This window comes from Musa acuminata, chromosome BXJ1-8, assembly GCF_036884655.1.
Source record: "Musa acuminata AAA Group cultivar baxijiao chromosome BXJ1-8, Cavendish_Baxijiao_AAA, whole genome shotgun sequence".
Classification (NCBI taxonomy): Eukaryota; Viridiplantae; Streptophyta; class Magnoliopsida; order Zingiberales; family Musaceae; genus Musa; species Musa acuminata.
In genome coordinates, this window is record NC_088334.1 from 5,190,802 (window position 1) to 5,213,095 (window position 22,294).

Here is a 22,294-nt window from a genome sequence, read left to right on the forward strand (position 1 = left end):
CCACGGTCCCATCGCCGTAGGATGCGATGCTCCTCCCAAAATCCTCTTTCTACTCGTTCACGGCTCTACTACGTCACCCGCACGGTCATTGGAGAATTCAGGGGCCCATCGACGGGTCCCACTCCTCATCGTCGCCACATAATCCAGAAATCGCGTGCGCTGCGAACTCTTAACGACGTTAGGAAACGGAGCCATAACGTTGCCTCGGCCTGCGATGTGTCCCGTCACCGTCGCGAGGAGTTCCACCGATTCCGCAGTTCGATTGTCGAGATGTCAATCATCCACGTGTCCGGTCGAAATTGAGCGGAAACCGTGGCGGTAACGGCACCGTGGCAGTGAGTCGGTTCATCCGACCGCTATAAACAGAGCTCCTCTCCCCCTTCGTTTTCGTGTGATTCCAACCCAATCCATCTCCTAAGAAAGCTTCAGCGTTTCCGCCTCGTAAGGTATTATCTCCTTCTCTGAGTCCATCTTCTCGATTAGATATCGTTGGATCTTTTTTCTATTTCGGATTTGAAGGCGGTTCTTGTTTATAGCCTCTCTCGGATCTGAATAGGGTTACGCGATGATCTTGTAGTGATCTTTGGTGCTGTTGGATCCACGTCTTGTTGCTCTAATTCGTGATCCATGGTGATTTTGTTTCAAAGATTTGAAGCCTTTCTCAGATATTTTTGAGCAGTATGTACTAGTCGATCTGGGTTGTTGCTCTGGCTTTTAGGGTTTTTGTTCACCGGCAACATCATATATTTCTAGGTTGTATGATCGTTTGTTTCGTTGGATAGGGTTTGATCTGTTAGAGAAGGTTGAATCTTGTTGTGTTTTACCATCTACTTTTCTATGTTGTAGTATCCGTCTTGATCGGCAGAGACCGTTTGATCGGGGTGGATTTCTGGTTATCGTGCTTTGATCGTTCTTTAAGTTGCAAATGCCGTGTCGTCTCTCATGCAGATGCAGATCTTTGTGAAGACCCTCACCGGGAAGACCATAACCTTGGAGGTCGAAAGCTCTGACACCATCGACAATGTTAAGGCCAAGATCCAGGACAAGGAAGGCATCCCCCCGGACCAGCAAAGGCTCATCTTTGCAGGCAAGCAGCTCGAGGACGGCCGCACGCTCGCCGACTACAACATTCAGAAGGAGTCCACCCTCCACCTCGTCCTCCGGCTCCGCGGTGGCATGCAGATCTTCGTGAAGACTCTCACTGGGAAGACCATTACCTTGGAGGTTGAGAGCTCGGACACAATCGACAACGTCAAGGCCAAGATCCAGGACAAGGAGGGCATCCCGCCGGACCAGCAAAGGCTCATCTTTGCAGGCAAACAGCTCGAAGACGGCCGCACTCTTGCCGATTACAACATCCAGAAGGAGTCCACGCTCCATCTGGTGCTGAGGCTCAGGGGAGGGATGCAGATCTTTGTCAAAACTCTCACTGGGAAGACCATAACATTGGAGGTGGAGAGTTCAGACACCATCGACAACGTCAAGGCCAAGATTCAGGACAAGGAGGGCATCCCGCCGGACCAGCAGAGGCTCATCTTCGCCGGGAAGCAGCTCGAGGACGGCCGCACTCTTGCTGATTACAACATCCAGAAGGAGTCGACGCTCCATCTGGTGCTGCGACTCAGGGGAGGGATGCAGATATTTGTCAAAACTCTCACCGGGAAGACGATCACACTGGAGGTGGAGAGCTCGGACACCATCGACAACGTCAAGGCTAAGATCCAGGACAAGGAGGGCATCCCGCCGGACCAGCAGAGGCTCATCTTCGCCGGGAAGCAGCTCGAGGATGGCCGCACTCTTGCTGATTACAACATCCAAAAGGAGTCGACGCTCCATCTGGTGCTGCGACTCAGGGGAGGGATGCAGATATTTGTGAAAACTCTCACCGGGAAGACGATCACACTGGAGGTGGAGAGCTCGGACACCATCGACAACGTCAAGGCTAAGATCCAGGACAAGGAGGGCATCCCGCCGGATCAGCAGAGGCTCATCTTCGCCGGGAAGCAGCTGGAGGACGGCCGCACTCTTGCTGATTACAACATCCAGAAGGAGTCGACGCTCCATCTGGTGCTGCGACTCAGGGGAGGGATGCAGATATTTGTCAAAACTCTCACCGGGAAAACGATCACACTGGAGGTGGAGAGCTCGGACACCATCGACAACGTCAAGGCTAAGATCCAGGACAAGGAGGGCATCCCGCCGGATCAGCAGAGGCTCATCTTCGCCGGGAAGCAGCTCGAGGACGGGCGCACCCTGGCGGACTACAACATACAGAAGGAATCCACCCTCCACCTGGTGCTCCGCCTCCGCGGCGGCCAGTGAACTCACCACCTTCCCTGCTACCATGGTTGTCGTCTTTAGTCGAGTCGAGTCGTGTCTGTGTTGCCGAATGGTGGCGTGAGTCTCCATGTGGTCGTGTTTGGGTGTGATGCGAAGAGGCCTACGTGATGGTTAAGTCAATATATTTATAGTTGGTAATAAGCTTTAACGACTGTGTTTTATTATTCTCTTATATCAAAGTCCATACATAAATCATACTGAGATTGTTCATCTCAAATTCGCATGCCGCAAATATGCGCCTCAATCGTCCGTCCAAATTAATAGACATTGGCAATGCGCACGCTGCGAGCGACACGACCAATGTGCCGCATAAGACGACATCACAGCCGTCGGCAGTGGCGAGGCCACCTAATCACCGTCCATTGCCGATCGGAGGGAGGGCTCGGGCCGTTAGGGTTCTTTGGGGAACGCAAACTACCCTAACGGCCCCTTCCTCTCTCTCAAACCCTTCGTTGGTTTCATCCCTTAACCCTAACGCTTTTGATTGACCTCCAAACGCCCCCTTCTCTCTCTCTCTCTCAAACCTTCGTAGGTTTCATCTCGTCTCGTCACCTTGTTCTTCAGATCGGAGCCGCGGATCGGTTGAAGACTACCCCTTGTCTCTTTGATCCCGACTTTCTCCAAGTCTTCTGCTTTCTGTTTCCGTGTTCCTTGGTCTTCCTCTGGCATGGAATTGACCGGACCAAGATGGAAGGGAAAGGGGTTTGCGGACACAGCTCTTGCGAATCCCATGTCGGAAATTGTCTCTCGATTGCGAACCTCTTTAAGTCCATCGATGCCAAATGCGTTGCTTTCTGGTTGCATTGCTCTTCTCGAAGCCGAACCGGAGGCCGCTGACCTTCTCGAGCGATCCTCGATCGGCAAAAACATCACCACCTTCGGAGGGGACAAGAAGTGCTTCCAGTTGGGTCCGGAGGAGTCCTTCTACTTGTATCATGGTCTGACGTGCATCAGGATTACGAGGGAGGACGGAACTGCCATGGCAGATGCAGAGCTGTGGAACCACTTCTGCTCTCAAAGGAAAGCGTTCCCCGAGCTCTACAAGGCGTACTCACATCTGAGATCGAAGAATTGGGTGGTGCGCTCGGGCACTCATTATGGCGCAGACTTCGTGGCTTACAGGCATCACCCTGCACTCGTTCACGCAGAGTACGCAGTGCTTGTTATACCAGAGAATGATGGCAAGGCTAGCAGTACTCGTTTGAGTGCATGGCCTGACCTTTGCTGCTCTCTACGTTTGAGTGGCTCTGTTGCAAAGACGCTGCTAATTCTCTATGTGAGCAGCTGCAGTAGGGACAGGAGTTCAGTGTGCAGCTCGGAGGAATTTAGTGTCGACGAGCGAATCATCCGAAGATGGATCCCAGAGAGGTCTCGAGAGGGCAAATGCTTGGCGGGAGATGATGAAGTTCAATGAAAGGATTCCGACTTTCTGATTATGTAGCTCCATTTGTGTTCTGTTGATGAAAATGATCCAGTGAATGAATGCAGACGAGTGGATAAGATATCTTGAGCTAGAATTTAGTATAGTTGTGGTTCAGACTGGATGAATGATGTTTTAATCCGGTTGGACTGTTTGCATGAGGATCACCATGGTGTCTTTGGTTTTTTGTTTTCTATTTTGATTCTGAGTACGTCGGCCAAAGAGATGGATGGGCCACTTTTAATGTATCAAGAAGGTTGCTTTGGAAGTGGTTATTGAATTGTTCAAATTCTTACAGTCGACGGGTGGCCTCATCGCCACTGGCACTAGCACCTCTAAGGCTCCTGTCAGTGTGTGCTTTGGTTTGACTTGGGGGGAGATGGTGTTTCAGTGAATATGATTGAGTTGAGTTAGATTATTATATGAGGAGTTGGGCTCTCATGAGCACTTGAACTGCAGCATGATAGTCGATGCAAGGTGCCTGTTTGACGATATGCCTGAAAGGGACATCATGTTGTGGATTACTAATATAGCCAGGCTTGTGGAAGCAATGAATAGCGATTTGATCTGTTCTTTTGATTTGGAGGGGAGGTATCAAATGCCAGTCCATGAATGTTGGCAACCATGGTTCGTAACTACTGGTTTGGGCTACATTTTCGCTGGTAAGCAGTTGAATTCATATGTTCTTAAGTTAGGATTTATGAGAATATCTGTCTCTTGTTTTCTTATTGACATGTAAATGCGTCAAAGGAGCAAAGTAGGTCTTTGATGAGATACATGAGAAGATGGTTGGAGGATGAAAACACCGTTATATTGGCGTATGCTCTTCACGGTCACAACGAGAAAGCTCTGGACATGTACTACGAGATGTGTGGTGTTAACATTCGGATGGACTTATTTTAAGAATTGTGCTAGATTCTGCTTATTGGACATGTGAAGCAAGGTCATGTAAGTACTATCCGCAATGGCTTTGTGTTTGATATGGTGGCAAACATTGCTCTGTTTGACTTATACTGTTAAGTGTGGCACGATGGAAGATGCTAGGAATCATTTTTAAGATGCTAGGAATCATTTTTAAGATGCCTCACAAGAATCTTTAATCTTGGAATTCTCTGATAGGCAGCTATGCCAACCATGGGATGGTAATTGAGTCTGTCAAGACTTTTGAGAGGATGTTGAAGGGATTGTCCCGGACAGTGTAATGATTCTTGCCATCTTATGTGTGTGTACTTTTTGGCTTATTACACAAGGGGAGGGAGACTTTGAGGTCATGATTCAAGATCCAAAGAATAGTCACGAGCAACACATCGTCCATGTATGATCAAGTTGTTTGGTTGAGGACTGTTGGATGAAGATTATGCTTTGATAAAGAATGCTGCTTTTAGCCACACTAGGAACATATGGATGGTTTTGCCGACCGATGGCTTATAGAGATCACAGGAACTTGGAGCTGGGGAAATTTGCAGCAGAACAGCTTTTGGTTTGGGACATGAAGAATTAAGCACTTGCACAGTACCTCTGAAAGATTAAGAGCTTACAGAGTGCTCACTTACACAGTACTTATGAAAGATTAAGTCCTTACAGAGTGCTTCTTCAAATATGCAATAGATCTGAGATGGTGGATGAGGTTTCCAAGGTTTCAGAATCTAGAAGAACTGAAGAAGGGTCATCGGACTTCTTCCAGCTTGCGTTTGGATTGAGATCGAGAAGTGGCTGCACAATTAAACCTCATCCGCAAAGTCTTGAAATTTATGAGAAACTAGATCCAATGATGGGTGAGATAGTGGAACTCGGTTATGTTACCGAGAAACTGGTGATTGCTTTTACTTCTCTGAAAATTGTCCAAAGCCATAGGAACTGCACTGATTGTCATATTGTGATTAAGCTGCTGACATCTATTATAAAATCGGAAGTTGTCGCAAAGAATGCAAGTTGATTCACTATTTCAGACGTGGAAGTTGTTCATCTGGGATTATTGGTAATTGTACTTTCTCTGTCCCCGAAAACCGGTTTGATGCTAGGAATGTAGACTGCTAAAAGTAGGATTGAAGTATCGCATGGATCGATGGTGGTATGTTAGCTTGTATGCCAACCAATTCATGTGCATGTTTGGTTTGGTCTCCTCTCCTTAGGACTGAGGTTATTGTTCGTTAGAAGTTCTAGTCTTGAATCATCTGATGAGGGGACATGCAAGTCTTGAGATATGTATATACGTGTATATATATATATATATGTGTGTATATGTGTATACATATGTATGTATATACGTATATACATTCTTGGCCTCCGGCATTTGTCTCCTCAATAGGTTAGGGGAAGTCTTTCCTCATTGGCAACTTTCAAAAAAACATCGACATTAAGCATCGAATAAAAGGTCATTTGGAAAACTTGTATTTATCTAACGAATTGTTGATTAGTGAATTGTTGATTAGTGAATTGTTGCACAAAATAATGGGTCGAAAGTCTCTCTCGTGCATGATGTATTCGACTATGACATAAGTATGAAGGCTCTCAATGTAATTAAAGAATCTATTTATATTTATACGTGATTGTGTTCACCCAAGACAAACATCTAAGGCATTCAACAAAACCTAGACATCTTTATTTGTCCGTCTAAGATATGAGCAATGACATTGGCTTAGAACATAAGCATTAAAGCATCTTATGCTCCATAAATGGATGACATCTTCTCGTACGTGATGTATTCGTTTCACATATAAGTGGATGTTTAGTGACCAAAGCATTGCAATATGTTTGATCAAGACAAAGAAAAATATTTGACGCATTCGATGTGGCCAATTCTAGTGAGAAATAACTTAGTATCACTCGCACCTAAAAAATGATATAACTTGGATCCATGTAGCTAATGAATCCCGTTAAAATAATAGCAAATGAAACACGACTTAACAATGGAATAGAGAAGCCTTTACCCCCAAAACAGAGGAGCAAATGACAGGATCAAGATTTATAATTTTGGTTTGTATTGATCTACTTAGCAAAGCTCGGTATGATATATACCGACGCTTATCAACGATACGTTTAAAATGAGTCAAAAACTCTTCAAAAATATTTTAAAAATAAAAAATTAAAATAAGTTTTTGTAAGTTAGAAATAAATATAAATTTAGTATAATTTTAATAAAAATAATATAAATTAGGAAAAAATAACTTTGTGGCATGTACCTGTAAACAACTTTAAGCCGTGGCCTCGAGGCCGATGCGGCTCGGTTCAGGTCCGGACGATGGGGATCTCCCTGGGACGTTCCTCGAGACTACTGAGGTGGCCGATTACGGCGGTCCGATCGGGACGGGGTCATCGTTTCCTCCGGGCAAGAACTCCTCGCCCGCGCGTCCGGTGGGGACCTTCGGCTTTGCACCTGTACAAAGGTTGGGTTGGGGTGCTCGGCTCGACCCCTCCGACGATCAAGTCAGATGAAGTGAAGAGGTCTTTTTGTATGTGTTTTTCTCCCTCCTCCTTTCCGTTCAGAATGCAAGGGTATTTATAGGGAAGCTTATTGTTTCCTGAGGTGCCCGCTTGCAGGGGGTAGGCTGGTAGCGTCTGACACTGGTGTTGGCGTGGCGTGAAGGACCGAGCCTGAGTAGGATGTCAATGCGCCTTGGTTGGCGTTCTGGACCGTTTGACCAGGTGCTGTCGGGTCGATCGAGGCGTGAGGCGTCATCTGGGGCAGCTGACGTCAGCCCGAGTCTTGTCGCCATTATTATCCTCATTATATTCCCCCCCAGAAAGAAGTTATGCGTCGGTCGTTGTAACGGGAGTCCGAGGCATGGCTTCAGCTTTCAGGCGAGCTAGCCACGCAGAGGTTGTGGTCTCGGGGAGCATGGAGCCGAGGAGCACGACGCAGGGGGGCTGGCCGCGCAGGTGTGGTCTCGGGGAGCATAGAGCTGAGGAGCACGACGCAGGCGGGCTGGCCGCGTAGGCGTGGTCTCGAGGAGCATAGAGCCGAGGAGCACGACGCAAGCATGGTCTCAGGGAGCATGGAGCCGAGGAGCACGACGCAGGCGGGCTGGCCGCGCAGGTGTGGTCTCGGGGAGCATGGAGTCGAGGAGCACGATGTAGGCGAGCTGTTCGCGCAGGTGTGGTCTCGGGAAGTATGGAGCCGAGGAGCACGACGTAGGCGGGCTGGCCGCGCAGGTGTGGTGGACTCGGGTAGTCTACGACCGAGGGATACTGGGTAGTCTACGGTCGAGGGATACGACTCAGGTGGGCAGGCCACGCTGAGGTGGACTCGGGTAGTCTACGGCCGAGGGATATGGCTCTGGCGGGCAGGCCACGCTAAGGTGGACTCGGGTAGTCTACGGCCGAGCCATGTAGATATAGAAGGGGGTTAGGCTAGAGCTAACCGCGAGCCGGGAGGCGGTCAGGTAGATATTGAGCCTTCGCTCGGAAGAGACTAAGGCAGGGCCTAGATTCCTTTTACGAGGACTACATCGGATAGCCACCACGGGTGTTTGACTTCTTCTATGGAGCCTGCTGCCAAAAGTCGCTCATCTCCTCATGGCCACCCAGGCCTCCGCCGTGATGTGGTACTGTGGTGGGGGGTCGCTCCACGAGGGACCAGCAGAATCTGGAAGGTTGCAGGCCTGTCATAAATGCTTGAACTAACAAAGAGGGATGAGCGTCCGGCAACCCCCGGATTTGTGTTGTAAAGCGATTCACAAAATGGGAGAGGGGCTCGTCCTCCCTCTAGTTGAGTCCGAGGAGAAGCGCCGCAGAAGGCTTCAGTTGCGCATAGGCCACGAAGTGGAGCTCGAAGTCTTTGATGAGCTGGTCGAAGGAAGTGATCGTTTCGGTCTTCAAGCCGCCATACCACGCGTGCGCCGGCCCTCTTAGAGTGGTGGGAAACGCTCAGCATATCAGAGCATCAGAGGTTCCGTATAGCGCCATTTGGGTGCAAAAAGCAGCTACATAGTCCGCTGAGTCGGTGGAGCCATCGTAAGCGTCCAAGGAGGGGAGCCGGAAGTTCGGGGGGACTGTCTGATCCTGTATCTCGGGTGTGACCCCTCAGCTGTGAGCTCGTCTGAGTCAATTGGGCAATCCCTCGACATTCCGGCCCTCCTTCTAGCGCCAAAATATTCATGTAAACAACTTTAAGCCGTGGCCTCGGGGCCAACGCGGCTCGGTTCGGGTCCGGACGACGGGGATCTCCCTGGGACGTTCCTTGAGACTATTGAGGTGGCCGATTACGATGGTCTGATCGGGACGGGGTCATCGTTTCCTCCGAGCAAGAACTCCTCACTCGCGCGTCCGGTGGGGACCTTCGGCTTCGCACCTGCACAAAGGTTAGGTCAGGGTGCTCGGCCCGACCCCTCCGACGATCAAGACAGATGAAGTGAAGAGGTCTTTTTATGTGTGTTTTTCTCCCTCCTCCTTTCTGTTCAGAATGCGAGGGTATTTATAGGGAAGCTTACTGTTTCCTAAGGTGCTCGCTTGCAGGGGGCAGGCTGGTAGCGTCTGACACTGGTGTTGGCGTGGCGTGAAGGACTGAGCCTGAGCAGGACGTCAATGCGTCTCGGCCGATGTTCTAGTCCATTTGACCAGGTGCTGTCGGGTCGATCGAAGCGTGAGGCGTCATCTGAGGCAGCTGACGTCAGCCTGAGTCTTGTCGCAATTATTATCCTCATCAGTACCGAATTATCTTTCCGATAATATTAAATTATCTATAAAAAAATTTGAATTGTTATATTATTTTTTATACAACTTAAACCTTAAGATTCAAATATATCAAATAATCAATTGATGAATATACTTAGTTGTAAGGCAATTTTAGTTTTGATTTAAATTGATCATTTAAAATAGGATAATCTCAGTCCTAATTCAAATTGATCATTCGAAATAAGATAATCTTAGTCCTTGATTTATAACAGTTGAAATTTGATTGTTATGGACCGATACATATGGGTAATGATCGGATTTCAACTTTATCGTTCGATACAAATCAATAACGATTGAATTTCTATTGTTATTACTTGCCACAAACATTGTATCACTCTATATGAGGTTAAGACATGAGAGAGCGATCTGTATACCATTATCCTCTTAAACCAATACATAGGACTCTGTACAAAATGATACACGTTAACAATGCAAACCTTAGATATGATACTATTTTTAAATAATAAATACTTAAAATCAAAGCCAATTAGTTCAAGATTTACCAATAGCATCGATTAGGCATGCAAATAAAGTGCCAATGAACATGCCATATCATCATGACTTATAAAAGAAAATATTTCCTCATATAGCTTTAGTATTTTGATGATCATTACATAAACTAATTTATCACATAAATATTTTTTCAAGAATAATTTTATTTTAAATTTATTAAATTTATTTGAACACTCAATTTCTTATCGACCTTATTTTCTCCTAATAAATCGAAATAGACTTGATCGTCGAATAGATTCACCTTTGATACAATATTTTATAAGAATAAACTGAAAATGATATATATGATACATACATTTTATCCTCTTAAAGAAAATTATTACTTAATAAATTAATTTTTTTTCTTTTTTTCAGATGCAATGATAATAAAATTACGAACCAACTCGATCAATTTCGTCAACGATCAAAATCGATCGTAACCATAATTTTTATTCTTTCTGTATTTTTGATTCATCATAATCGTATCATATCATGTTCCTCAATGCTAAATTGGTGCCTAAAATTAAGAAGTGAAAATTAAGATTTAAAATCGTCATATTTTTTAGGTTGACAACACTAAAACAGGCAACCCAAAAAACAAATAATCATAACGGTTTGTCATATCGGTGACCGGTATCAACAATCCGTTACGTCTTAATGAACAGAGGTTGTGTCGTACGCGTTATTGTAATGTTGCCTTTTCGGAGAGGGATTGGAATCATTAGATTTAGGATGACATGTCCAAATCACCTGTACGAATGTCGGAGGATCCAGCCGTCAAAGTCAGTCCATCCGATGGCTGAGAACGGCGATCCGTGTGCTCCCATCTCATTGGTCAGATCCCCTTCTCTCTCGACGTTATAAAAACGAAGCGAAGACGGCCTCTTAACTCTATAACTGCGAGAGAGGTATCGAACGCCGAGGCCGTAGCCGGAGTTCTTCTCGCCGTCCGATTCCCAAACCGGAGTAGCGGTGTCGTCGCCATGGCGGGAAGAGGGAAGGCGATCGGCTCCGCCGCAGCGAAAAAGTCCGTGTCGAGGAGCAGCAAGGCGGGGCTTCAGTTCCCTGTCGGTAGGATCGCCCGCTTCCTCAAGGCCGGCAAGTACGCTGAGCGCGTCGGCGCTGGCGCCCCCGTCTACCTCGCAGCCGTCCTCGAGTACCTCGCCGCCGAGGTACGGTCCTTTTCCCCTCCTTTCCTCCGCTCTTTTTCTTCCATCCCGATGGCCCTCTCCTTCGATTTTGGGGATTTTCTTGATTCGTGAACGAAACCCGCGATTTCTGGCCCTTTAGACTAAATTTAGGTTTCTGCTTCTTCAATCTGTATGAGATTTCGGATTTTGGGATGGTTGGGGGTCTCCTGTTCGCATCAAGAATCGATCTTGGGACGGTTCTTCGGACTCTGATCTAAGTTTTGGATCCGATGAACCTTTATGTGTTGACGTGGATAGGTTTTGGAGCTCGCTGGGAACGCGGCGAGGGACAACAAGAAGACCAGGATCGTCCCCAGGCACATCCAGCTCGCGGTGAGGAACGACGAGGAGCTGTCCAAGCTACTGGGGGAGGTCACCATTGCGAGCGGCGGTGTGATGCCCAACATCCACAACCTCCTCCTCCCCAAGAAGGCCGGCTCTGGCTCCTCCAAGGCTGCAACTGGAGACGATGACAACTGATAGCTCAGACCTTCCCCTCCCCCTCCCCCTCTTTGGAGATTAGCGTGCATAGGTTGTGAACTCTTTTAGATCCCAATGTGTGATTTTTTTGGCCTACCTTTAGATTTTGTCTCACTTAAAGTTGCTGAAATCAAGTAATGACAAAGTGGGATTTGAAGTCATTCTCTGTGTGTTCTGCCACTGTTTGCTGCATCTCCTGTGTTCTTGGCTTTGCAATGCAACCAAGCAAGTCAATGTCAGAACTGGTTGTGATGTGTTAGCTAAGCTGTAGTCTCTCAAGGACAGGATTATTTGATGTAAAGATTGATTGTTTGGGGAAATTGGATACTGTTGTGACACCCTAATTTTGGCAGAACTACAGCTCTGACAAAATTGACTTTTGCTATACATATATATTAGAATTGACTTGTATTGGATATGATGAGAGGCATGATAAATTAATTATCTCATTGGATTAGTACTGTGACAGTATGTAACAGCATGCATTATATATGACCTTCAATAAAATAGACTATAATATACCTTTTCTTAGAAATATAGCACCTGGGAAAATAAAGGGGAATCAAAGATTATTATGCATGATCTGTACAACCAAATGATGTGCATCTACTTGTCCCCTTTTTTTCTCAGATAAATAGATGATAACATTGCTTTTCTCAGAAAGACATTACCTGGGGAATTATTATGCATGATCATTGAATCACAGATGAAAATAGGCACAATTAGTTGCAGACCACCAACTAATAGGGTTATCCTTGCAGGGAAGTCTAAAACCAGAACCACAATTACCTATTTGTCTTCTTCATATGCCCAACATATCTTACAGAAACAGAGTACAAATATTCCCATACCTTTCCTGGTTAGACCAGAATTTTTCATCACAGCTTTGAGTTGTATATATATCCTTCATGTCATGGTGCTTTGATTGCTCCCCACTTATCTAGCCCAGTGCTTGTTGTCCTTTAAACCTTTCTTTGATTCCTGCTCTTCTCCATGATCTCATGAGTTGCTTGGTCTTGTATAATCTAAATAGCATGACTACAGAAGCATTTGCCTAGGAATCCCAAGTTGCTGAGTACATGATAAACTTCAGATCCACCCGAATAAAGATGCAACTCAAGATGACAAACACTCCTTAGAGGAATCTTGAAGCCAGGAATATCCTAGAGACAATTCAAAATTCTGATAGGATATAAGAGGGATCTGGAGAAGCAAAACTTGAAAGGTAAAAATAGCAATATATTAAGCTCAATGCACCAGCAACATTTTAAGCTCATGGTACATCTGTCACATAAATTTTTGTACTATGAATAACAAAGCTTTGATGAGACCCCAGTCAGCATTATGGATAACATAGGTGATTCAGTGTTCCATTCTGTAGGAGAGAAAGATGAAATGATCTCCTATGCTTAGTGTTTTGGCAAATAAAATGAGAGGTTTTACTGCATTCCTACATAATCAAAATGCAGCAATTTAAGGTAGATTTATGTTGAAAATGTTGGGAAAATAGACTAAGATGAATGTGATATCATGAAAAATGATGAGATAAAAGTGTGAGGTTAACCTACAGCAGAGAACAAGCAAAAGGTAAGGGGTTCCATAAAAATTAAGCGAGAAGTAATGAGAGGACCTTGAAGGGATCACAATAGTTGAGGACGGCAGAGATGAAGATCGATCACAATCCAATTTGAGCTCCCACGGAAGATAATATGGACTTACCTCAGAGTAATGAACAAGAGGAATTAACAATCTAGATCATGTTCAGAACATTTGTGAAGCCACCAGCCGAACAAGATTGCAACATTGAGTTAGGGTTTATCTATGAAAGGTTGGTTGCAGGCTTGGTCGTTGATTTGTGATACATTTACTTTACAGACATATCATATGGTATTTAGCACTTTTCTGACATTTACTTATCAATGCCAAATGATACTATACCTTCTTGTTTGACCAAACTGTTTAAGGGAAACTAATAGTCAACAATAATGATAAACTAAAGCCAGAAAAAAGAGTTATGAATACTATATTTTAAAACTGTACCCTAAATGTAGCAACGGGGTCAAGGGAAACTATGTGTTTGTCAACTCTCTCGACAGATGGTTGAGCAAACTTGAGATAGAAGTCATGTTTTTGCAACATGATGGTAAATTGCCTGTTCAATGTGGAGAAACAAACCATACATGCTACTCAATCAAACAAATGTAGGATGTTTTAATGGGAAGCTTTTCATATTTAATACAAAATGCAGTTTGATATCATACCAAATCTGTGAATAGTCTCGACTTAGTAATCGATTTTGAAGAATTACTTTGTCGCTAAATGCCAAAATACTTACAGAATCAATACTTCAAGCAAACATTGGTTACAAAGTCGTATTAGTTAGATCACATGAGTATTCCATCTCTAATTGTATGCCCTGTTGACACACAGCTATTATCTTCTTAAGATTAAAATCTTGGGAAGTTACTAAGGTTCCTTGTAACTTTATAATAATCAGTGTAGGTAACTGGATTATTGGTACTGTGTGGTTTTCTCATGACCATTACAGTATCAAAACAAAAGTTTTATAATTGTCTATATGTGCAGAAGGCTTTTCCTAATAGATTGTTACATATTGGAAAAATGGCACTAATATTTTGAAGTAGTTTCCTATCAACAGTACAAGTAACTGTTTATTATTACCAACGTAATTCAATTCAAAGCTTTTCCATCAGTATGAGATCAATTGTTACCTCGTCTAACCAAAATTTAGGGTCCCTCTTCATCCGAACTGGAACTATCCACCCGTTGATCCACGATTGCAGGAAATAATAGCTGCCGAGGATCAGGAATAGGAGCTGCCCTTGGACTGCCCTTAACTTTTGGTGTCTTTGAAACTTTATTTGGTGACTCCCTTATTTCTTTGCATGCCTTATCTAACATGCCAAGAAAATCTCGCACAATGACAAATAACCGCAAGCCTTCTTCTTTCCCTGTATTCCCCTGAAAATAATCTGTGGTGTTCTGCACCAAGGATCTTATTCTTCGTTCTTCTTCCAACAAGAAATTTATGGCAACCTCAGCATTCTCCACGAAGCACTGCAGTGAATGGTGAAACCCACTATTCTCTTCCAGACTTTTCATGTCAGTGTTCAGGAACTCCTTATTCTCCATTAGTCTGTGCCCAAAGCTTGCCACTGCACTTGTTATGGCATCAGCATCCAATCCTGCTGCCTTCTTGACATTCTGAAGCTCACTGCTCAGACAAGAAACAACCTTAAGGCCAATGTCATGGTAATCTTCTCCAGATTCTCTAGGAGAATGTTCACCAAAATCATCAGAGTTAAGACTGTAATTTGTGAGGCAGGACATGTTTCCACTTTGTCTTGCCAAACGTACAGCACGTACACCTTCAGAACGAATGATCTCTTGAACAACAAAATGCAACAGAGTGGTCTTCCCATCGGCACCCTTAACATCTGACAACTTTAAGAGCGTGTCAAGCTTGAAAGCTTGAGCACCTCCACGGTAGGTTCCATCATTCATGCGGTTGCCAGTTTTAAGAACAGCTTCTAATAGCTTCAAGAACAAACGATTGCTTCTGAGCTCTGTGCAAGCTACCTATTATAAAAGAATACCTATGGTTTATTTCTACCAGAAAATTATGATATTAGAAACAAAATGATTATTAGTAACTGTAGTCTTCATTATCTATGAAATTGACTAAAGCACAAAGATAACAAGATGCTCATTCATCTAGCAGAGAGTATCAAAGGAAACATACACAATGAATATTAGAGAAGCGAACTCTACTACTCCTCTCTGAGATATTGACACTAACATACATGGCATTATCAAGTAACAACAATTCAACTAAAGTACGTGAACTGATTAATAAGCATGAAATGCACAAGGCTAACTTGTAATTTGATTGTAGCATTGAAGAATGAATTTCATCATAGCTTTGTTGTGCTCATCATATATAAGGTAATCATTGCATAATCTTTAGCTAAACATCTTAACATATTTATAATAAAAGCAGCATTTCTGAATCATCAATTTGTTGTCTCGTTAAAGAGAACGCAATGAGACACTTCAGTGCCAAATGGAATTTTGCTGCTGGATGATAGGGGCAGATGTTTATGCATAGCTAAGATTATCGACTGCATGGATGTTGGGTTTGTAGATGCACTGCATAACACATGAAAGATTGGCCATAGTAGGCGAAGCCTCCCAATATTACTTTCCATACATCTTGGCTCTATGGAAATTAGTATCTGCACCATTTTTCATGCATACAAATTGACAAACATAACTGTTATCTTGCTACTCAATTGAAGTCATGGATATGAGATACAAAGAAAATGCATATAAAGGTTGCATGTCAATAATAGAAAATGGAACTTTTGATTAGTGCTTTTGGTATGATGACATTTTGATTAAAAGTTGGTATGCACTTGGCTATCTGCAAGTCACTCACATGTGTTCACTACTATATGAAAGACGTTGTTCTTGAATTTCACAAGGAAGATGTTCTGTAATCTTGCATTGTGATTGAGAATTGTTTCTTTCTTTACCTTTTTCTAAAAAATTATATTATCGCAGGTATAAATGCCTAGTAATAGGAAAATTGCTATTTATGTACTTAAGGCTTTAACCCATGTCACTTAATCTGAAACTGCACTCGTTGCAAAATGAATCAGATTAGGTTTGAAGTTCGAATTATTCAAATCTAGACCAGCTGTGGATTCAAATCTGAAGCTGATTTAGAAATGAGTACAAATGGATTGTACTTGTTAACTTATTTATATCGAAGGTTAGCTGAATGATTTAAGGATGTAGTGTAATTTACTTGTTTCCAAATGACAAGATCATAATTAATGAGCCCTCATTTGTCTTTTGCGCAGCCTTTTTCACATGAATCTTGAACTGTTGGACTCCTGGTAAAAAGCTGATCATTTCTTTTACTGAAACAGCCTTATCCTACACATTTAGGGAATAAGTCAGTTAATGATCAAGTTGGTTAACAATGGTTAACATCATGGGGATGCAACCATTGATACCCATTACTCATGACCATAAAACAATTTTTATTCTCTACAGTTCTCTTGCATAATGAACATGGACATTCTGGGGTTTAACCAAGCAGTCTTAACAGCCTGATAAGTGAATAACATAAGAGAATATGATTATTATGAAAAAGATTCTAATTTTTTAGTTCCATGTGCAACAGTAAACTGATCTTTTTCGTGTTAATATGGCACTTACTTTTGTCATACTTATTTGTATATGCTGATAGTTGGATTCATGATTGCACTCAAGCATCTCTTATTAGGTTGATTGAAGTGCATAATAAATATTAATGGTATTTCCAAAATTGAATAGAAAAAACTATTATTTAATCAGGAAGTATCCATGCTAGTCATGTACTTACTTTTGTCATATTATTGGATTCATGATTGCATTTAAACATCTGTTATTAGATTAATTGAATTGATAAAAGTACCAATGGTATTTGCTATTTTTTGAATATATTTAGCAAAAAATATATTACTTATTTTGGAAGTGTTGATATATGTCTTACATGACTTAAGTTAAAACATGACATGCGTAAACACCAAGGAAGTAGCATTAATAGTTTGGGTGCCTAATTTGAGGCCAAGCAATCTTTAGGAAGGACAAGCCTCAGCTTAAACCTGCTATCTAGATTATGCTCATGAAATAGGTTCCAAACATGCATCAATAGCATTCAAGTTGTCTGAGATTTTAAGACTTGCCTCCAGAGTTTCAAATGATTCCTTTATGCTTGAGACATCTTCACGTAGCGTAGACATGAATAGCAGAACATCCATCCTTTTGTAGGCAAGAGGAATATGAACTAAGTCCTTCAGGAATTGTTCTGCTGGTCCCAGTAATGACAAATCACCATCATACAGCCGAAGCTTCAACTCTTCATCTGTTGTTGGTTGCATTCTCAACAATGTTTGCAGAAGAGCGGTAGGAAGCTCATTTGCTGTTATGAAGAAGATAAACAGAAAAAGTCTCAGTGCATTAAAATTGATTTATAATGGAGAAGTTTTGTGCAATCAAAGAAAATTGCCAGTGATGGTTGTTAAAGAGCTCTCCAAGGTGCTTGAAAGTTTAACACAAAGCACAAATAAAAAACAGGAAAACCGGAATTTTATGTTTGTGCAGGAAGGAAAACAAAACCTCTAATAATCAATATAATGGATAAGCAGCTCCACTGACTACCGAGTAATAAATACATGAAAATCAAACATAAGAAGGGAAAAAACAAAAGCAGACCCATGGCTGGCAGCTGCTATAATCTACTTTACTCCTATTCTCATCCGATACAGAAAATATGGCATCACATGATCTCCGTTCTGCTAAGTACAAGATAAAAACGTACCTTCCATGAGTGCATCATGGACTTCTTGTTTTTTGACACCCAAAGCCTTTAATGATATTGCCAAATTCTGTGACTTCTTTGGATCAAGAAGCTGAATATACTGAGTAGAAGTTTCACCAGGGGGGGATTCCTTCTTCCCTTTGCCATTGTTCTTACCACCAGCAGAACTGTAGCTAAATAGTGTTTCTATCATATCTTCATCAAACCTGTAATGATGTCATTACATCATCATCAAAGTGTGGTTTTATACTGACAACAACAGTAAGAAGTAATGACTTACTGAAAAGATCCTGATCTAATCTGATGCCAGACATTGGACTGATCCGGGTTTGCAAGAACTTTATCCCAAAAGAATGGCTTCAGCTTTGTCTTAGGAGCAGTGCCATCGCCATCTCCATCGAGGCTTCCTAAATGATTGGGTCCAAGATTTGATGGTTGTGTAGTTCTTGAACTTCCTTGAGATGGATGAGTAGCTTTTGGTGGTGGTGGAGGAGGCCGAGCACCAATCTTTCGGTTTGGTAATGGTGGTCGTGGAGCAGATGGTGGAGGGATAGCAGGTGGAGGAGGGACAGCAGCAGGTGGTGGAGGTGGGACAACAGGAGATTGTGCAGGAAGGTTAATAGTTGAAAGAGTAGACCCCCCAGGAGGATGAGGAAGATGTGCCTTCGGTTCAGAAGCATCTTTGAGACCAAAAGATGGAACAGCTGGAGTACAGTGATATCCTGATAGTATGTTAGATTGTGATGCACCATCTTAGTTTACATCCAAAGAGAAAAATGGCAATTTTTGTTACCTGAAAAATCTCCATGTTTATCCTTATGATTTGAAACCACTGGTCCAAATGATTTTATTGGTGAGCCTAAAATTAAGAAAAGAAGAAAACCATCAAATGAAGCAATCTGTCTAATTAATTATGTTCACAATAAAATAAAACAACCACATACCAGCCAAGTCATGTAAGCCTACATGCAAGAGGGCCCCTTCATCCCTTTCCTTTATGGAGGAGTTATTTTGTCTACAGCATTTCTGATAACAACAGAATACACATGCAAGAAGAAGAGTTGTCCCAGCTGAAGATATCAGCACAGCAATAATAATTAATTTAATCTTGTTTTTTTGCTCCTCCTCGTGTAAAAATGAAGCAACACCTGGATTTGTTTTGGATGGTTCTGATGGAGAAATGTTAGTGGGCAAAACTGATATCTGCTGATTGGGAGGTGGAGAGCTTGCAGGTGCAAGATCATAAGATGGTGATCGAGTTGGAGTGGGTGTTTGCTGTTCAACCCTTGTATTAGGTGACAAAGCTGAAGCAGGAGAAGGTCCTGAAGCTGGAGACATGGCAGGTGCAGTATTTTGAGGCATATCTGCTAAATGTCTTCTTAGAACAGGATGGCAACTATGTATCAATTCCAAACACTCAAAATACATATTTTCCAGTCTATAATATTCACCAGAAATATCAAAGTGGAATCCTTTCCTAACAAGACATTTGATAACTTCATGTTTTATGTCAGGGGGTAGAGATATCATGACTTCAGAAACACACATAGAACCCTGCACAACAGAAAACCAACTTATTGTATGATTATCAACTGCAGGCTGCAATGTAACAACTTACAAAGGCCTTTAGCATTGCACATCTTTAACTCTTTTATATCTAGGCAATGAGAATATACAAAATTCAAGGGTAACAAATATAGAATTAAGAGCCTCAATAATATTAGTCAGAAATCAGATGAACCATGTAAGGATTTCTAGACCATGTAATAACCAATTTCATAAAATAGATCACCAAAGTGAGGTTAATCATGCTTAAAGCCTTCATAGGAGAAAGAGTGATTACTTTAGCTGTAAGGAAGAGATACCATGTATAACAAAAGTCATGAAGATTGTAATTAGCTGTTAGGGTACGCCAGCTAGTCCTGCTTCTCTAATTCGAGTAAGAGAGTTGCCTTCCAAAGAGAAAAAGAAAAAAAAGATGATTATTGATGGAAAAATAGAGCATAATGTCCAAAATTTACTGTTGAGAACATTCATGGCCTATTTATAGGCTAACTAGTTTTGTACATATTCTTCTGTGAGGAGTCAAAGAAACAATTAAAAAATTAGCTACTACTGGTTGTCAGTTAAAACGGGAAGTCTGTTTGGCCTACTTCTGCTCAAGGATGACACTCTCCTTCCAAGGATAAACATCATGAGACTATTTCCATACAAGAAAAACGGTCGCAAAGCTTGAGAGGTCCAGCTTGTTGTGGTTACTGCCGTTGGACCTTGTGCAGCGGAAATTGGCCCATACGGCCTTCATTGGTGTCAATCTAGGCATACTGTCAAGGAAACCTAGGAACACAAGAAGCAGAATATAAATCAAGAAGGAGAAAAAAAAGGTTGAAAGGTAAAATGCTGGAAATTTGGCAGTGGCTGATCGTTCACTGGTGGCCTACTAGACAATATAACTACAAGTATAACAAAGAAGTTATCTTTTTCATCATTACAGACTTGGCTTGGCAGACTATAGAAGACGATCAGACAAATTAATCTAGCTATGAGCATCTCACTATCTTTTTGCACCTTTGTTATTGAAAGAAGAGAACAAGAAAATTGGAGCCTCAATGGTAAAAGTTCATTTGAGGCTGATCTTTAGGATTGCCAAAGAATTTTCAACCTCTTCCTAGGTCAATGGATCACCCATGGGAGCAGTGCAATTTTTTTTTAAAATTTTTTTGCCTGTCTTACAATGAAGTCAAACTCACTTGTTATAGGATCAAGCAAGAAGACTGTTTCCATAAAAAGAACCCTAGTTACATAGGTCACAGAGGAGCACGCGAACTGTGATGCCAAGGCCTAATTACTTAGATGATAAAGGTCAATAATCAGTTTGCAATTGGGTAAGGAGGAAAGACGAATGAGCTCCACTGGATTCATTACTAAAGCAGATAATCTTGAACAAAAAACAAGGAAGCACTGATGACTAACGAAGAAACCTCATGGACTCTGGTCTTAGTTGTGCCTTTTTATGTGTTGCATTAGAGCAGAACAGGATCGCAGTCATCGATCATCAAACCAGCTCCTTCCTCCCCAGCGCCAAGAAATATATATCACATGCATGGAACTTAGATGCATGTGTCTCATCAGCTGTACATCAGCACAACTAGGTTTGCACTATCAATATCGACCATAACTTGCAGGACAAATTAGCACTTGCGAAACTACGAACAATTAGTTTCAATTCACTAAAAGTTCACTACAAGAATTACAACAGTAGTCACTATCAAAAAGATGAATGATGTACAGAAGCGAGAGAGATCACACACAAGAATTTAAAGAACAAGAATGCCATACCGTGTCTTCGTGCAGCATAGGACCCATCAACTTAGAATCTCCCCATCCCAACAGCAATCTCTTTATCCCCAGCCTCCCTACCGATCCTTTCATCACCAGAACACACAACAAACTAAAAGAAGCAATGAAAACCCCGATAATTTTCGCATCCATCGTTTCTTGCATCAATATTCCACCCGCGGTCGATCCTTTTCATCGCATCGGCAGCTCAACCTCCGCATCAAATCAGCTCCCAACACAACACAAGCCATATCCCCACCAGAAACCACATTCAATCTTTGTCAATCGCCAAACTTGAGGCAAGAAACAGAGGAATTATTCTCGGGGTCACCGAAAGAACTCCGAAAAAAAAACGAAAAAAAAGGAATTCAAGATTTTATTGTGCTTCCGACCTCGGATCGGTGCAACCAAGCAGAAGGGTAAGAATGCTGGCCGCGTGATCACGGGGTGGAAACATAGGGTTTGCTCGTTGGAGAGGCGACGAGGACGAGCAGAGGCCGAGGACGGCACGATTAGGGGATTTGTTTATATATTAGTTTAAATCTCCGATGCCGGCATTGGAAAGAGGGAACGAACGACGATACAACAAACAGACGTGCGGAAGTGATCGAATCCGATCGGCTGCAAGTTTGTTGGAGAACATGCTCCTTCCAGTAGCCTTGTTTGACGAAGATTTTGCACACTGTGGATACGGGTGATACAGCTGCCGCGTCACGGATCGTATTGCAAACTCTTGTTTGCAATGTGGATTGCGTGAGAGAGTGAGGTTGTTCTAATAAGGTACTTAATCGGGGAAACCGGATTTGGCCTTGTTTTATCATGAATAATTAATTATATGTAACACCGCAAGACATACCCTTCCTCTCACAGCAGTTTAGTTTAGGGTTCCCAATGTCTTATTTTGGGATAAACCTCAAATCTTACTGTTAAGATGTTATAGCTAATCTACCATCGGCGCTTGTCACCGTA

General features: G+C 42.7%; 4 protein-coding genes across 7 annotated transcripts; 3 read left to right on the plus strand and 1 right to left on the minus strand.

Moving 5' to 3' along the window:
- The first annotated feature begins 298 nt into the window (after window positions 1-298).
- Window positions 299-2,535, plus strand: LOC103993603 (polyubiquitin). Its single transcript, XM_065078312.1, is given in 3 exon segments — window positions 299-446; window positions 949-2,280; window positions 2,282-2,535. Coding segments are annotated over 2 exon segments (1,452 nt in total). The 5' UTR covers window positions 299-446; the 3' UTR covers window positions 2,402-2,535.
- Window positions 2,536-2,682: 147 nt separating this feature from the next.
- On the plus strand, window positions 2,683-6,065 carry LOC135587195 (probable tRNA-splicing endonuclease subunit Sen2). Of its 2 annotated transcripts, none has more exons than XM_065078314.1 (2): window positions 2,683-4,708; window positions 4,880-6,065. In XM_065078314.1, the coding sequence occupies exon 1, from the start codon at window positions 3,008-3,010 to the stop codon at window positions 3,752-3,754; it is 747 nt and encodes a 248-aa protein (XP_064934386.1). In that variant the 5' UTR covers window positions 2,683-3,007; the 3' UTR covers window positions 3,755-4,708; window positions 4,880-6,065. The 2 variants fall into 2 exon arrangements, with proteins under 2 accessions (XP_064934386.1, XP_064934385.1); XM_065078313.1 differs by having other exon boundaries at window positions 2,683-4,422; window positions 4,511-6,065.
- Window positions 6,066-10,814: 4,749 nt separating this feature from the next.
- LOC103993601 (probable histone H2A.2) lies at window positions 10,815-11,933 on the plus strand. The gene is made up of 2 exons (XM_009413728.3): window positions 10,815-11,097; window positions 11,374-11,933. The coding sequence occupies exons 1-2, from the start codon at window positions 10,909-10,911 to the stop codon at window positions 11,593-11,595; spliced, it is 411 nt and encodes a 136-aa protein (XP_009412003.2). The 5' UTR covers window positions 10,815-10,908; the 3' UTR covers window positions 11,596-11,933.
- Window positions 11,934-12,147: 214 nt separating this feature from the next.
- On the minus strand, window positions 12,148-21,864 carry LOC103993600 (formin-like protein 3). 3 transcript variants are annotated; one of them, XM_009413725.3, is made up of 9 exons: window positions 21,718-21,864; window positions 21,326-21,618; window positions 18,931-19,540; window positions 18,780-18,845; window positions 18,267-18,708; window positions 17,987-18,192; window positions 17,352-17,587; window positions 14,328-15,195; window positions 12,148-12,758 (listed from the first exon to the last, which is right to left on the minus strand). In XM_009413725.3, the coding sequence occupies exons 2-8, from the start codon at window positions 21,488-21,490 to the stop codon at window positions 14,344-14,346; spliced, it is 2,577 nt and encodes an 858-aa protein (XP_009412000.2). In that variant the 5' UTR covers window positions 21,491-21,618; window positions 21,718-21,864; the 3' UTR covers window positions 12,148-12,758; window positions 14,328-14,343. The 3 variants fall into 3 exon arrangements, with proteins under 3 accessions (XP_009412000.2, XP_009412002.2, XP_009412001.2); XM_009413727.3 differs by having other exon boundaries at window positions 18,267-18,690; window positions 21,326-21,829; XM_009413726.3 differs by having other exon boundaries at window positions 12,148-12,777; window positions 21,326-21,829.
- Between the last annotated feature and the right edge of the window lie 430 nt (window positions 21,865-22,294).

Bases quoted from the DNA above. Each gene is read 5' to 3' on its own strand.
- LOC135587195 (XM_065078314.1), top strand. From the start codon at position 3,008: ATGGAATTGACCGGACCAAGATGGAAGGGAAAGGGGTTTGCGGACACA.
- LOC103993601 (XM_009413728.3), top strand. From the start codon at position 10,909: ATGGCGGGAAGAGGGAAGGCGATCGGCTCCGCCGCAGCGAAAAAGTCC. The intron at 11,098-11,373 runs GTACGGTCCTTT...TGACGTGGATAG, and splicing joins TCGAGTACCTCGCCGCCGAG to GTTTTGGAGCTCGCTGGGAA.
- LOC103993600 (XM_009413725.3), bottom strand. From the start codon at position 21,490: ATGCAAGAAACGATGGATGCGAAAATTATCGGGGTTTTCATTGCTTCT. The intron at 18,846-18,930 runs GTATGTGGTTGT...TCTTAATTTTAG, and splicing joins AGGCTTACATGACTTGGCTG to GCTCACCAATAAAATCATTT. The intron at 18,193-18,266 runs GTAAGTCATTAC...ACATCATTACAG, and splicing joins ATTAGATCAGGATCTTTTCA to GTTTGATGAAGATATGATAG.